General features: G+C 45.4%; 1 protein-coding gene across 1 annotated transcript in view; it reads right to left on the bottom strand.

Moving 5' to 3' along the window:
- PI16 (peptidase inhibitor 16) overlaps positions 1-13773 on the bottom strand; it is a 32119-nt gene extending 18346 nt beyond the window's left edge. Inside the window, exon 1 of the mRNA XM_015419441.1 lies at positions 13600-13773. Coding sequence (XP_015274927.1) covers positions 13600-13773 — 174 coding nt within the window. The remainder of the gene's footprint in view (positions 1-13599) is intronic.
- Between the last annotated feature and the right edge of the window lie 3331 nt (positions 13774-17104).

Below are 17104 nucleotides of genomic sequence, written 5' to 3'. Positions count from 1 at the left end.
TGCTCTGAAGCCCTGACTGCTATGTCACATTGGCTGTCATACGGGGGCCACCTCAGCAGCATATAAGGATACAGAGCCCACCATTTTCTCCAGGGGAACTGATCTCTGCCATCTGGAGAGCAGTTGTAATTTTGAGTGATCTCCAGCCCTCACCTGGAGATTGGACACATTTTACCTCAGAACAGCAAACTGTTTAGAATGTTAGAGGCAAAAGCCAATCAAGTCACATATGCAAACGACCTCTGTGTTCCGAGGCAAAGGCCAATGAGGCTGCATATGCAAATAACCTCTGGCTATGGGGGGGAGAGGAACAGCAAAATGTTTAGAATGTTGAAGGCAAGACTCAAGCAATGCAGCCAGTGGATAGGGACAGATTCTGAGTGACACACCAGGGTACCAACCAATTCTGGAGTGTGTGGAATGTTCTAGAGAAGTGCCACCACCGTTCGGCTTTTATTTATAAGGGAGATGCTAGGGTTGCCAAGATGGAACCTGGAATTCTCCTGGAATCACTACTGATAGCCAGACTACAGATATCAATTCCCCTGGAGAAAATGGCATGAACGGAAGATTCTATAACATCACATATGTATTGAGCTTCTATTCCTCCCCAGATTCCACCCTCCTGCATAGGGTTGCCCGGTTGGAGGATGAGGGGACTTACCAGAAGAAAGAGAAAGGTCAGTGCCACATCACTGGCATCACACAGGAAGTCACATCATCATGTCAGCAACTTGTGGGTGATGCTCTGGTATTTGGGCAAAAACTCTATAGTAAAACCATCTTCTACCATAGAGTTTTTGTCCAAATACCACAGTGTTTCCTGGAAGTTGCTGGCATGATTGTCACTTCTTGTGTGATGCCAGCAACATGGTCGGGGCCTTCCTCTTTCTACAGGTAAGCCCCCCCACTGGCCAGCTGGAGGGTAGGGCCTGGTGGCAGGGGACCCAGGCCTGCACCGGAAGGTTTAGCAACTAGAGTTGCCAGGTCTTACCTGACTGCCAGAGGGGGTTCTCCTGCCTGGTTCTCGGATCTTCTGATGCACATGCTTCTTGTGTGTGCCACAATGACATCACCCAGAGGTGATGTCATCGCACCGGGCACATTGTGCAGGGGGCACTCTAGCATTTTTGGGGGGAACTCTATGGTCACCATAGAGTTTTAACCCAAATGCTAGAGCATCCCTCATTCAACATGCCTGGCATGATGAGGCTCTTCAGGGCATGGCTCCCCTGACAGCCAGCTGGCCATTGGCAATTTGGGCCCACTGAGAGTGGGGGAACCCCTGTCCCCATTGGGGGGTGGCAACCCTACTAGCAACCCCTTCTCCAGAAATTTCAGTTCAAGACCCAAGTGCCACATGATGGAGTAAGCTCCCATCTCTGGCCCCAGCTCCTGCCAATCTAGCAGTTCGAAAGCAAGGAATTTCAAGTAGATAAACAGGTACCGCTTTGGTGGGAAGGTAACAGCATTCTGTGTGCCTTGGTGTTTAGTCATGCCAGCCACGTGATGCCGGAAAAAGTCTTCAGACAGCGCTGGCTCTTCGGCTTGGAAACAGAGATGAGCACCACCCCCTAGAGTCGGATTTGACTGGCTTTTGAGCAAGGGAAACCCTTAGGTTTTTGTATGGAGGCCTATCCAGCAATGTGACACACACACACACACACACACACACTCTTCCCCCACTATCTAAAGTACAGCTATGAGAACTGGGCCTTAAGGCATAATATTGCTTTGTTCAAAACCCTTTCATGAACAGGAAACCAGTGATATGGAAGTGCAATATCTTAAAGTCTTAGAGGAAACAGGGATTATAGTGAGTAATTCACATGATCCTGGGATAAAATGTTCAGAGTATAGGATTCCTCTAGAAAACTCAGATGGTAGGACCTTGCAGGAAGCAACAGATTAACACATAATCTCTTTTGCTAAGGAAGAGAGGCACACTGGGAATCCATTTTAAATTTAGAAAAAGATGTACAAGATGGTGGCTTCCTATCGCTGGTCAAAAGAAAAGGCCATTTTGGGGAAGGAAATACGAATTTCCTTATTTCCTGCCCCAAAAGGCCTTTTCTTCTGAAATATTGTAGATTGTTTATGAAATAACAATGATGTAGAAAACATGATCCTCAACACCAGTTTCATAACTAGGGCTGACAGTTTCCCAGTTCCTGTTTTCTGCTGCCACTCCAGCAGTCAGCGGGGTGGGTGGGGCGGGGGCTCTAAAAATTATTGTCGAGCAATGGCGTTATATAACATCCAGAGGGAAACTAGAAGTGACGTCAGCCTGCTCTAGAAATTGTGAAAAACCTATGGTTTTACCATACCATTTTCAGAAATTCCTGGAGTAGAGTGATGTCACTTTCAGGTTTCCCTCCAAACTGATGTAATGCCATCAGCTGACAGCAACCCCCATGTCCCCTATGTAGAAAACAATTGGAATCTTATGAAATCACTAGCCTGATGATCGTGCTTCACTACGGTATTTAAGTTCTGTAAATCCAGTTATAATACTGCCTGTCCAGTGTAGGAGGGGGAGGGGGGGGAAAGTATTAGAAGTATTAGAAGCCACTGTGGAAGCGAGGCTAGCAGGATCACTAAGACGTTACTGCTGGGGCGGGCTCCCTCATGGCTTTAAGCACCCTGCAACCGCTGCTGCACCTGACAGACAACTGCCTGTTAGGTGTAGGAGGTGGGGGGAGTGTGTTGGAAGCCATCAGAGAGGCTGGGCCAGCAGCTTTGCTTCACCTCACAGGTGGTTCTTGGCCACTCCTGATTTTCTCAACTGTCATTAGCTCTGTGCAGTCCCCTGTAACTGTTGGGGTTTTTTACCTCAGAACACTGAGCTCTGCAGCTGACCAATCAGAGAGTGGGGGGTGCAGAGATGCAGCTGCCTCGCAGCCGCATAGGAATCAATTGGAGGAGCACATACAGTTACGCAGGGCCTGCAAGACATACCTCTCCTGCCAGGCTTTTGAGTAGGAGCCGCCGCTGCCACTATTCCACCACTGTGGTACTGTTCCATTATCTACCCCTATTATGGGAGGGTATGTGTCGCCTGGCGGAAGTGGGGAGAACATCACTGCTGGGGCCCTCGCTATTTAATAAAGCTGGCCATCGATTTTGGATTACTGTCCATCTTGGGGATTTATTTTTCCGTGGTCATGTGGCCAGCATGACTAAACACCAAGGCGCACAGAACGCTGTTACCTTCCCACCGAAGTGGTACCGATTTATCTACTTGCAATTTCTTGCTTTCGAACTGCTAGGTTGGCAGGAGCTGGAACTAGAGACAGGAGCTCACTCCGTCATGCGGCACACTCGGGTCTCGAACTGCTGAACTACCGACCTTCCACAGCCTGCAGTTCAGCATCTTAACCACTTGAGCCACCGCAGCTTCTATACAGGATAATAGAGCACCTTAAATACTGTTATGAATTTTATTGTGGGTATGTAATATTGTTTTATTGTATTTTATCTATTTAATCCGGCATTAGCCGCTTGTTAGCCACCCTGAGCCACTTGAAAGGGCGGGATATAAATCTCTAAATAAATAAATAAGATCCACATACTGTAATTTATTTCCTCAGTTTATTAAAGCATTTTAACACTGACTTTCTATCTACCCCTCCCTCAGCAGCAAACAGTAACTAAAGCAAATTTAAAACAAATATATATATATTATAAAGCAATTTGGCAGGGGGAGGGGGACCACACAGCAGAATGGAAAAGTCACCTCAACAGAATATCAGCAAGGCTGTGTTAAAGTAACACCATATCCAAAATTTTGAGGTAGGCAGTAGACCTGATGGTGATATCCACCATTATATTAATGTTGGAAGGTCCTAGATGGGATAAATATCCTAACAACTTAAGACTCAGATGGGGTGAAAGTAACACATTTCTTACTGGCATTGCCTCTCCTGGGGGAGGGGGAGGAGACTGGAGGTACTACATGTTTTGAAGCATGTTCTTAATGGCTCAGTACTGGCTCATATGGGCTTACTTTCAGCCCTGGACTCTGAGAATATTATTTAAGGTTTTAAGAGGATTGGATAGTTGCAAGGGAAAATGGCATTGGTGGTATAAATGAAGTAGTTTAAAGTAACATTCCATTAAAGCATAACAACATTCATGAACTGAAATCCATGTTACCAAAAAGGAATTTATCAACAGCCTGAAACATGGTTACTTTGATAGTGAATGCAGGCTAATAAAAGTAGGATGGCAAAATTTATTAGGTCCTTGGGAAGCAATAAAACAGCTCAAACTATATATGGCTCACTCAGGAATGTAAGAAAGTATTCAAAAAGAAGAAATCCAAGTTTCAAATGAAATCATGGAAAGAGCTGGAATTGGTAATAATATAAAGAGACAAGGTTACATTCTGAAGATTGATCACATTTGGGTTTTTTTTTTAATTCATTTTCCTTGTATCATAGAATCCCAGCCAAACAGTAGGAGAAATATTTTATATACATTTAATTATTGCCTGCTAATTAGGAATCTGCCCTGTCCAGGATAGCCCAGGATAGCCTGCTCTTGTCAGATCTGGGAAGCCAAGCAGGGTGGGCCCTGGTTAGTAATTGGATGGGGAGGAAGACCAGGGTCACACTTGCTACAGGGAGGCAGGCAAAATGCAAACCACCTCTGTCTCTTGCCTTGAAAACACTACAGGGTCTCTAAGTCAGCTACTACTTGATGGCAATAAAAAGAGGAGCCTCACAGACTCCCCCTGTACTGAGAAGAAAATCCATAACTTAACTGGAAGGCTATATAAAAAGATTAGGCCTTGGATTGGAAAGACATATTACTAGCTAAAGAATTTCAGTCAAATTTGTTCTGAGGAGGATGTTGTATCTTACTGCATGTTCCAGCACACTACTTTATGGCAGATTTACAACAATTTTGCAGCACTGTAAGACAGCAAGAAACTCTCCTTTTCCATAAGCGTCAAGTTGCTGTTTCATCTTTAGAAATGAACTAGGTCGAAAGACAAAGTCAGAAATATATTCCTTTGCACTTCCTAAATTTTGTCCTGGATCTTCCAGATACTTCCTAAGATAGTGTAGAAGTGGCTTAGGCTTAGCTGTTTCCACAACACAAAACTTAACACTGTTTTTGTGGGCAAGACTGCATAAATAACTTAGTCCAAAGGCTGAGAATTGAGTAAACAATACCTTGACCATTAATTAAAAAGATACTAAGACAGCCCGTAGTATTATTGCAGGCTAGTTTGTTGTCTAGACATAGCTTCCAAAACAGATAGCTGAAAAATACTTAACAACCTTAAGGAATGGGTTGAACATAATCATATTACAGCCAGCTGGATTTCAGATAGGGAAAAGAACTGTAGATCAGTGTAGTGGTAATTACCTTCAAGTTCAAAGCCTTACACGGCCTGGGACCAACATACCTAAGGGACCGCCTCTTCCCATATACGCCTTGAAGAGCATTACGCTCTGATAGTCAACACCTCCTGGTGATCCCTGGCCCAAAGGACATCCGGCTAAACTCGACCAGGGCCAGGGCTTTTTCTGCTCGGGCCCCTACCCGGTGGAACATGCTCCCAAATGAGATCGGGGCCCTGCGGGATCTTATTCAATTCCACAGGGCCTGTAAGACAGAGCTGGCCCTGGGGGGAACCCCACCTCCAAAGCACACGACATGCCCGACGTCAGCACGTCACCCAGAACTGACGCAGTCGCATCGGGCGCGTTGGGGGTAGGGCCGCGGTCATCCGAGGGAAAACTATGGTTTTCCCTCGGATGATTGTGGCCCCGCCCCCGGCGTGCCCGACGTGGTTGCGTCACTTCCAGGTGACGTGGTTGCGGCACGTGCGCACACTCCCGGACCGGCGCTGGAGTCCCCCGCTGTACATACGGCAGGGACTTGACAACCCTCATCCACTCAGGGCCCCTTGAGGTTGCTGTCTCCCACCTACTGATAACCGGCCATACCCACCAACATCAATGGGCCGGATTCTCCCTACGGCAAGCTACGACTACTGATTTTATATGTTTATAGTGTGTTTTTAAGATTTTATTGTATTTATGGAAATGTTGTAACCTGCCCTGAGCCCATTTACGGGATGGGTGGGATATAAATGTGATTGATAAATAAATAAATGTCCTCTGTCAGATTTCAAAATACATACTTGAATAAAGACAGCTCTATGTAGCAACTCTCTTTTCTTTTCTGGTATTTTTGCATTTGTGTGTGTGTGCGCGCGCGTGCGTGCGTGCGTGCGTGCATGCACTTGTGCCTGGAAGTCACGGCGACCTCTGGTGACACCTACTGAGGCACGGAGGACATTCAGAGAAGCGGCTTGATAGCCTGCCTCTGGCCTCTCAGCCCTGGTATTCTCTGGAGGTTTCCCATCAAAATCCTTGCCAGGTTGACCCTGCTTAGCTTCCGAGATCTGACGAGATCAGGCTTGCCTGGGCTATCCAGGTCAGGGTGCAATTCTTGCTACTGTGTTTAGAACGGGGAACCCTTTTCAAGCAGTTTTCTTATATAATTGCAATGGATGATAAAATATATAGAAAGGTCATGAAGTTCACATTAGGACGGAACAGACTTTAGATGCATATTTTTGGTAAACTGGGTGGGTCAATAAATTAGAAGAAGAAGAAGAGTTGGTTTTTATACCTTGCTTTTCTCTACCTTAAGGAGTCTCACAGTGGCTTATAATCGCCTTCCCTTCCTTTTCTCACAACAGGCACCTTGTGAGGTAGGTGGGGCTGAGAGAGTTTTAAGAAAACTGACTGGCTCAAGGTCACACAGCAAGCTTCATGTGGAGGAGTGGGGAATCAAACTCAGTCCTTCAGATTAGAGACCACTGCTCTTAAGCACTACACCATGCTGGCAGGGGACTGTGTGATCTCCTGGAATAAGGGTTATCCTACCAAGCTGTTGACAAGACCTAACTGTACATTGCTTCATCCTCACGTTCACCTGGGGTATGCCTTGAGGACTTTTGCTTTGGAAATAGGGGTTCTAATTATCTGCTGGAAATGTGAGATCTCCAACTCCAGACCTCATTGCCAAACAGTGTTATGTGACTTCCAGGGAAAATCTGTTAATGACATCACTCCACTCTAGGGGTCACCAGACATCACACCACTCTAGACGTCCAGCAGCTCCTGGAGCAGAGTGATGCCACTTCGCGGTTTCCCCCAGAAAGTAACTTTACATCACTTGCTGGCAGCGCCTCCCACATACTCCTGTCCCGCAGGCTCCTGGCTGCCAACAATACTTGGAAATTAGTCCCTAGGCACATGGGGACCCAGTTTGGATAGGGAAGCCATTGTTTGTCCCACTGGGGAAGCTTCAATGTATTAATTGCTACACGTAAATTTCAACAACAGGGCAGATTTTGGTGTCTGACGGCTGTGAGGGAAATTGGGTAGGATATAATTCCCTCCCCCCCACATGCTACAATCCCAAACTAGATTAAGTCCCAATATGCCTGGGAACTGAGTTCCAAGCACAAAACTTGCAAGGTACATCTGATCTAAAGACCTTGTGATGGACCTGGAGAGGACATGAGAATAATATAACATATAGTTAGGCCCATAGTTAGCATGTTATGAAATCTAAGGACAGCAGTAAAGATGAGGGATATTGTTTCCTTAGGTCATATCCAATGCAACATTGATTTTATTCCATTTTATCTGCCACCATTCCACAACATATTCTGGGATTTGTAGTTTTGTGAGGGTGCAGAGCCTTCCATTATAAAGCCCTTTAGCACCCTTCACGGAACTACAATTCCTAAAATTTCCTGGGAAGAAAGTATTACGATTAAACTAGATTAAGTCTGAGTTGGCATAATATTCTTTCTTACTAAAAGACCCAGTTAGAAGCATTTTTAAAGAAGATAGCTTTGAAAGGATGGAAGAAAATAGGTGTAAGGTTGAAGCCATAGGACATGTCATTCCTCCCTTTCTGGGTTAGTGACAGCTTTCTATACAGGCTCTGAGTGAGGCTGAAACAGCAAGTCCTACTTGGGTTTATTATTCCCCTTTCTGTGATGCAGAGCCAGGTTCCATATATAGGCATCCAACAGCTGTGTTTCTTGTTCCATTAAAATATGGGTTGGCCAGCATAGCTCAATGTATATGAGCCTTTCCATGGTAACCAGCTTTGCTGACCCAAACAAAAGTAAAAAGTGTGACTTCAGAGTGGGAATTGGCAGCTTGAGGAACTGACCAGGGGAACCAAAACCCTGCCATAAAAAATAGTGTTGAAGCAGATGAAGATAACATTAGCCGCCACATTTCTGGCTGAGAGGAACATATTCAGAGGGCACCTTCCCTTGAAACCAGTAACATCAGACAGAAAGTGGGCAAGGGAACCTCTCAGAGCAGTTACTGACCAGCATCAGGGTTCAGCACTCCTGGCATTGTTTAGGCATGATGGATGCTTGCCATGCCCCCCATTCTGATCCTGCTGCTAGATGTAGACTTGAGGTGATGGGCACAGGAACTGGTGCATTCCCTGTTGTGTGTTACAAGTGGGACTAAACCTGACCCTCCTATGGCACTCATGATGCTCACAGCACTTGCCATCTGACAGTACCCTCACAATATCGGCAATTGTTTCCTGTGCTTTAGGCCAGCAGTGAAACAAAATATACCTCTTACCATAACCACATTTTGTTCCAGTATGATGAAGGGGTTCATATAGTTTGTCCTCTAGAGTGGTCCTTTTTCAGAAGACTTACTATAGAAAATCACTGAAAGTCAAGTCAGCTTCTTCACTGCAGATCAGGATCCGTCACTGTTTGTGCTTTACTTCCTGGTTTGGTGGTTGGTTTGTTCTGAGCAAAAGGATATACCACAACAAAGTTCTGTGCAATGGGTCCTGGCAGAAATCGTGCTTAATTTCCTTCTGGGCTATCGTCCTGCCTCTCCTCCCCCATTATGAGAGCATCCCCCCCCCACGTGTTTTTTTCTCTCCAGATTTAATTTGCACCATTGTACCCATATAGCCATTCATCACAATTTACATAGTTGATCTCTGCTAATTTCTTTCAGCAAAAGAACAGCTAGAGCTGGTGTTGTCTAGAGGCTAAGAGACTTAAAAAGTGCGCTTGCACAAGCATATTTGTTGCTCAGTGACTGCATCATCAAGTAATGACTGGGGTCACTTCAAATACAACTTGGGGAGGGAGTAGCCATTGTTAGGCAGCTGCAGCCAAAACAACAGAGAGTCTTGTGGCATCTTAAAGACTAATTGGTTTTTTGTGGCGTAAGCTTTCGTGCACCAGAACCCACTTCATTGGATGCAAAAATAAAGAGCCTTTCGTACATTCATTTGTGAGTCATCAAGTGACAAACCATGAAGTGATTTTCATACGTGTGTGAATCAACCCCAAGAGGTAATGTGGTTCAATTAGCAAACAATACAAAAAGCAAATAATTAAGGATGAGTTTATTCCTTAAAGTATTTATGTGATAATTGCACATAATGCAAGTGCAATAAATCACTATCCTGAATTATCTTGTGTTCAATCACCATGGGTTATTGCCATCCATCACACAAAGTAGTTTCTCAATAATGGGAGCTAATCTGGGCGATGATTAGTTTGATGTAGGCTGGCTATCACTTCCAAATAGATGATTCAGCATTGGTGCTAATGTGTTAACTCATCTACATTTAACGCTTAAAAATTAGCTTGTCTACACACAACATAACTAGGCTCAGGTAGAGCCTTCCCAAAGAGGTGGTACTGCAAGTCCCACCTACCCTAGCAAGCCTCTTCTACCACTTTTTCTTTGCCTGATTCCACTTCACTCAGATTCTTCCTGTGTGCTCCAACTCTGCTCATGGAGTTACTTTCTACGAACAATTACAGCTAAATTCATCTTCCTTGTTCAGAGACAATAGACCTCTGCATTACTGGGGACAAAAAAGGGAGAATTTTGTTGTCTTCATGCTCTGTTTGTAAGCCCCTCAGAGCAATGTTCCCTCTAAGCTGTGGAGTCCTGTGAGCAAAAATTCTACTTTGTGAGCTACCGGCATCAAAGTTGTGAGCAAGTGATTTGGCTGCTGCATAGATTAGCTTGCTGTGAAGCCATCCTTCCTGAGCGAAGACAAAAATGTGTGAGCCGGAGGCTAAAAAACTGTGAGCTGGCTCACACTAACTCAGCTTAGAGGGAACACTGCCTCAGAGGTATTTGGCAAGCCACTGTTGGAAATGGAGTTGTAGAGTAGAAGGAGACAAATGACTTGCCTAAGACTGCAATTGGAGTACAAGACAGAGAGACTTTGATAGTCAACTATCAAACCAATCCTATGACTTCATATTTGCTGCTTTAACATGCATGTTACTTAAGGCAAACTACAGAGGCTGAGAGCTGCAACTTGCCCAAAGCTGCAGTGTTTCCTCTAAGCTGAGTTAGTGTGAGCTAGCTCACGGTTTTTTAGCCTCTGGCTCACACATTTTTGTCTTAGCTCCAGAAGGATGGCTCCAGAGCAAACTAATTTATGCAGTAGCCAAATCGCTCACTCACAACTTTGATGCCAGTAGCTCACAAAGTAGAATTTTTGCTCACAAGACTCCACAGCTTAGAGGGAGCACTGGCTGCAGGTGAGTTCAAAGCAGTGGTGGGCGTGAGCCCCTCCAATTTTTTGAAGGCCCAAAACATTTCCCTTTCAGTTAATGGCCCCCCAAATTAATTTCCACGCACAGATTACCTTCCGTTTAATATTGCACACTCAGATCCCCCAAATAATTTAAATTTTCTGTAAAACAATGACCCCCCCACCCAGTCCCAGTATCTTCACACATGGTGTCTCAGAGCTCTCTTTTAGGGCAGCCCTATTCTTTTTATTTGCTCTCCCTCCTCCAGTTTAAAAAGGTCAGACTCAGGCCTGACTTAACAATAACGCGAGTGAAACAAAGGAACTGAACTGTCTGACTTTGCACACACCCAACATTGTGTTTAAATTGGGGTTGTACGAAGTGACTGCACATACTGTTTTTAGCATGCCAGCACAACGGCCACCTGTGCTCGGGTTCTCTGGCATACCAACATGGCATGGATAGCCACTGGTGGCCCAGTTCAAATGAAACACTGGGTGCCTGTGAAGCCATACAGGTAAGTTGTTTTACCCCACCAGCAACACTTTTAAATCAGGCTTCAATGAGCAAAGGGGATTTGTCAGATATGAAATTTGCGGCTGCTGTCCAGTCAGCAGCCACCTGATGCCCTCCAATGCTATCTGCCCCATTATGCTCTCTTCCAGGCTCCTCCTCCATTTAAAAATCCCACAGGTGATGGTGTGGCAGTCTGGCTTCCATTGTTGGGGAATGCAGGGAGTGGATGCTGTGAATCTTTTTCTGCCCCAGAGCCCACAGTAAGTTAAATCACAATCTTAAACAAATAAACAAAAAGATGGCAGTCAACCTAAGATGCCAAATGGCTTAAAACACTGCCACCCAACCATAGATTATGCTAGTTCACCTAGATTAACCAAATTTAGATCAATTTAAAAAACTGAACCTAGATTTGTAGACATAAAGTTAAAATGAAGGCTATAGGACGCCCTGACCTGGATAGCCCAGGCAAGCCTGATCTTGTCAGATCTTAGAAGCTAAGCAAGGCTGACCCGGGCAAGTATGTGGATGGGAGGCCTCCTTGGAATACCAGAGGTGGGAGTGGGGGCAGGCTTGATTCAGCCACATCTCTGAATATCCTCCTGGCCCCCAGTAGGGGTCAGTCACCAGAGGTTTCCATGGCTTCCAGGTACACACATGCACATTTTTTTAAAAAAGAAAGGCTATAGGTATATTGCTACTCTGTTAAATGAATTAACAAGGACACATCGTTGGGAGTTTTTGCACTTTTTAAAGAGTCCCTTTCTTCTCTTTGAAATACTTCACAGACAGCAAAAGGTAACAGTTGCCTATTCAAATTAAATAGCTCAGTTGTTTTAACCAGGAAGCTTTTGCTTCAGGTTTTAGGGATTGTGATTAGAGGAGAAGTAGGATAGGATAGGAGCTGCGGTGGCTCAAGTGGTTAAGATGCTGAACTGCAGGCTGTGGAAGGTCGTTAGTTCAGCAGTTCGAGACCCGAGTTGCAGCATGACGGAGTGAGCTCCCATCTCTTGTTCCAGCTCCTGCCAACCTAGCAGTTCGAAAGCAAGAAATTGCAAGTAGATAAATAGGTACCACTTCAGTGGGAAGGTAACAGCGTTCTGTGCGCCTTGGTGTTTAGTCATGCCGGCCACATGACCACGGAAACGTCTTCGGACAGCGCTGGCTCTTCGGCTTTCAAATGGAGATGAGCACCGCAACCCTAGAGTTGGATTCAACTGGCTTTCGAGCAAGGGAACCTTTACCTTTACCTAGGATAGGGGAAATGGTTTCACCCATAAATGTTATGCTCCATTCCTGCATCAGTGGCATGAAATCAGTACAAATGTCACAAAAGGGGTTGGTCCCCTTGCTGCAAAGTAAATGCCTCTTTGTCTAATTTTGGGGAGTACAGCCAAATGGGAGATATGCATTCCATTGCTACAGAGAAGTGGTGCAAGTCTTTAAATTAAAAAAAAATGTTCTGTATGGGATGTGGCTGAAAACTGTTACTCATGTTTGTCACTTTTATTTTTTTTTGAGGGCTAGATGAGCATTCCTACAAAATAATAGAAATGAATGGAACAACAATCAAATTAAAACAAAACAAACCATACCAAAATCTGTGCAGAAATGTCTGGAAGTGAATGACGTACACTGGCACCAAGGACATCACAGGTGCTATCCAATAGACACCCGTGACATCTATATAACTGTCTTACAAACAGGATTGCATTAAAGGTGGTGACACTAATTGGGGAGAAGGAACAATCCCCTTTAATGAGCAACAATGGCATAGCCTGAATGAGAGAGTTCAGTTCTTAATTCTCCGCAGTTAATGAGTTACAAGTATGCAGCCATAACTAATCAATCAATCAATCAATCAATCAAATGTCTGTAAAAGTCCAGTACTAGTCAAGTAGATCTGGTACCTCAGCAGATATGTGCTCTGCATTCAGAGACAAAGGCTAGAGGGAACAGAGGAAAAGGAACTTACCCAAGTTCATATAGGAGCCCAGAACGATGTCACGCAGAATTCTGATGATGGAATCCACACTTCTGTCTTTCATTTATAAACCATCTAATTCATTACTACAGGATGCTGGTAAAGTGTGAAATCCTTGGATACCAGTAGTGCTGACTACAGAAACCGAGCCTCTTAAGCTGAACCTCTGAAGTTCAGTTTGATAGTACATCTTATATACAAACAGATCATATTAGATATAACAAATATTTGTTTGTAAAGTGTACTAGGGAGCAGCAGGTAGGTCTACAGAGGTCATTGTGAATGCGCTCAGCTGTCAACAAACAAAGCCAGACCCTCACACTCCCTTGTCTCAGGAGTCAGATGCAAATACACAAAGCAAAAGGAAGTCTGAAAAGTTCATTTTAAAAATACAGAAGAAAAGTTGCTATTTCTAGAGAAATAGTGAAGAGTGCTCTCTCTTCCTTTCTTTTTTACTACAAAGGAAACCCTCTGAATCCCCAGCCCAGTGCCCCCACAACTTGCTTACCATTTTTAGCATGTCTGCAGCTGGAGGAGAAACCTTTGACCGATACTGATTGTGCAGATCCACAATCAGCTTCTTGTCCTCCTCTGTAAGGGACCAGCTCAGCTCCATCGCTGTGAGCAACAGGAGGAGGAGGAGGAGGAGGAGGAGGGGAATTCGCAGGCCTGAGCTCAGCATTGTGGCACTGTCTTGTTTTAACAGCCCACGGGTCTGGCAGACAGCTTTAAATCCCTTCCCAGAATAAGGAACACCCAAAGCCCAAGATTGCAAGGAGGAAATTTATCTTTTTATTAGAATGCATTTCAGAGCCATAGAGGGAACACACCCATCTCACATAGTATCACTGATGGAAGAAGAATAACGGTCCTTAAGGGACAGTCAGGCAAGCCATGCCCATTTTCTGAAATCAATTGTGTGCACAAAACCTGCACATCAGCTAGTCCTCCAAAAGTTGGTTTGGGGACTAGGCTGCTGTAACCTGATGCTTAACCCACCAATAACCTAAAGGCTAGCCCATTCAAGCTTGCACATGGAATACTCCTCCCCAAACATTTTACATGCCAACCAAACACGAAACATATTCAAGGCTGCCTGTACCCATTAGCAAAATTGCATTGGATACTGGAACTGTGTGTGGTGGCCAACAATACTAAGGAAAAACCAGGACCAAAGTCATTACCAGACTGGATCAGCCCTAAAGTATTTTGTATTAGTTCTTTGACACAGCACATTCTTCCCCTCTGGCACTGTGACCATGCAGAGTAGGATCCTATGCCTCTGTTCCTGTACTGCCAGAGTTTTCTTGAAGCATGAAGCCTTTTGCCAATACAAGAGGTTCTTCTGACTATGGAGGTGTATGATCCAACTCGTTATTTTAAAAAGTAACCTTAGTCTGTGCATATAGTTGACAAATACCAGTCTTTTCATTCTGACTGGGGAAATGATGGATTACAACTTGAAAGCTTGCATACTTATATACCAAAGTAAACCGATGTAAGTAGGGATGGGCACAAACAGAGAAAATGCAGTTTGGTTTGTGGTGTGCGTGGTTCGCAAACCACGGACCATCTCAAACTCTTTGATGCTAGATGAACTAGTTCGGTTCATGAAGTTCATTACGTGGCAAAACGCACGCCCCCCCGAGCATGCGAGAGACACCTAACTCACAGAGAATCTTTGGCTGACTCTCATTTACCTGGCATCAAAGTGAGGATTGGATTTATGGGGTCCGAGTTATGGCCCCCCAAAGAAGGTGCCCCCAGGAAAGTGCTTTCTGGGGAAATGACAGGTGCAAGTTCAGGAGGTTCAGGAGTATATAGAACAGATCCTGTGCAAGCTAGACACACCAAACTCACAGGGAATATCCAACATGACTCTCCTCTACCTGCCCTCCAAGTTTGGTGGTAGACAGGGTCCAGGCTATGCCCCCTCCCAAAGAAGGTGCTCCATCTTCTATTGTTTCCTATGGATGAAAAAAACAGCAAAAAAACAAGTGCAATAGAACCCCTGCAAACCAGAATCAAACTCCCAGAGAATCTCTGCAGTAGAAACTGAAGGTGGGGGGCATTTTTTCAAGCCCAGCAGAACCAGTGCCACTGTGGTACTGCAAACCCAATGGGACTAAAGTCAAGCCAGGAAAGTGCTTTTTCGGGAAATGTCAGGCACAGGCTCAAAAGTGTATAGAATGGACTCCCTGCAAGCTATACACACATAAGAACATAAGAGATGCCAAGTTTGGATCAGGCCAAAGGCCCATCCAGTCCAACACTCTGTATCACACAGTGACCAGAAATACCAGTGCCATCAGGAGGTCCACCAGTGGGGCCAGGACATTAGAAGCCCTCCCACTGTTGACCCCCCCCAAGCACCAAGATGACAGAGCATCACTTGCCCCAGAGCCCCTATCTATACCTTGTGGCTAATAGCCACTGATGGACCTCTGCTCCATATGCTTATCTAATTCCCTTTTGAAGCTGTCCATGCTTGTAGCCGCCACCACTTCCTGTGGCAGTGAATTCCAAGTGTTAATCACACACACACCAAACACACAGGGAACCTCACCCTGCTGCCTGCTCCTCTACAGTCTCTCCAAGTTGGGGATGGATTATATTTCTGGGGTCCCCATTACAGACCCCCTTGAAAAGGTCTCCCCAGTGCTCTATCTGAAAAAGAGAGTTGCAGTTACAGCCAGGAGTCTATGGACCAGCTCAGGAACAAGCCAGTGACACCAAACTCACAGGGAAACTTCACCTGGGCAGACCCCCTCCCCCGCCAGACACTGGAAGCAAGGCAAGCATCCTCCCCCACACTCACAGCCCCCCCCCCAAGTCTGCAAAGGCAGGTTCTGAAGGACAGAAAGGCAGACATCCCCAGAGCTTTGACAGGGGCTCCCCAAAGTTACCTCACAACAGCTTGGCAGGCACCCCAGCCTCACCAGAACAGTGGAAATCAGAGTTTTCAATTTTAAGTGATGCAATGACAGAAAGGCAGACATGACAAGAGAGTTCCGACAGGGGCTCACCAAAGTTATCCCATAAAGACAGCTTGGCAGGCGCCCCAGCCTCACCAGACAAGCAAGGGAATGTGCCCAGTGCCCACAACTCTCTCACACACACCAGGGCCAGTGTTCCCTCTAAGCTGAGTTAGTGTGAGCTAGCTCACAGTTTTTTAGCTTCCGACTCACACATTTTTGTCTTCGCTCAGGAAGGATGGCTCCAGAGCAAACTAATTTATGCAGCAGCCAAATCGCTCGCTCACAACTTTAATGCCAGTAGCTCACAAATTAGAATTTTTTGCTCACGAGACTCCACAGCTTAGAGGGAGCATTGACCAGGGCTGACACAACCTGCAGCGTATTCTTCTGCTCTGCAGTGGAAAAGAAACACCTGTCGGTGTTGGATTGGCTGGGCCACCCACAATTCTCCAAAGGCAGATTTGGAAGGACAGAAAGGCAGACATGACAAGACTTCCAGCAGGGGCTCCCCAAAGTTACTGCATGATGACAGCTTTGGCGGGCACCCCAGCCCCACCAGACAAGCAAGGGAAGCGTGCTCAGTGCCCACAACTCTCACAGCCACACACCCCTCCAGGGCTGACACCATGGTGTATTTTTCTTCTCTCCACAGGAAGCACCTGTCAGGCTGGCTGGGCCACCCATAATTCTCCAAAGGCAGATTTGGAAGGACAGAGAAGCAGACATGACAGGAGACTTCTGATAGGGGCTTCCCAAAGTTACCCCACAATGACAGCTTGGAGGTCACCCCAGCCACACCAGACCAGTGGAAACCAGAGTTTTCCATTTAAAGTTGTTAGTAATGCAAACTGTCTTGCATAATAAAGACTGTACAGTTTCTTGCCCAGCCATGTGTTTATGAACAGAAGTGTTGATGTATGTTACCACACTGAAATAAATAATGCACAGGGAACATTTTAAGTATGTTCCTAAGTAGTAGTTGTGCCTCTAGGGTTACTTTCATATTGGATGTTAGGACTGGCTCCTCTACAATCT

This window comes from Gekko japonicus, unplaced genomic scaffold (genome assembly GCF_001447785.1).
Source record: "Gekko japonicus isolate JY-2015 unplaced genomic scaffold, Gekko_japonicus_V1.1 scaffold591, whole genome shotgun sequence".
Taxonomy (NCBI): domain Eukaryota; kingdom Metazoa; phylum Chordata; class Lepidosauria; order Squamata; family Gekkonidae; genus Gekko; species Gekko japonicus.
This window is presented reverse-complemented; position numbering and strand designations above follow the sequence as displayed.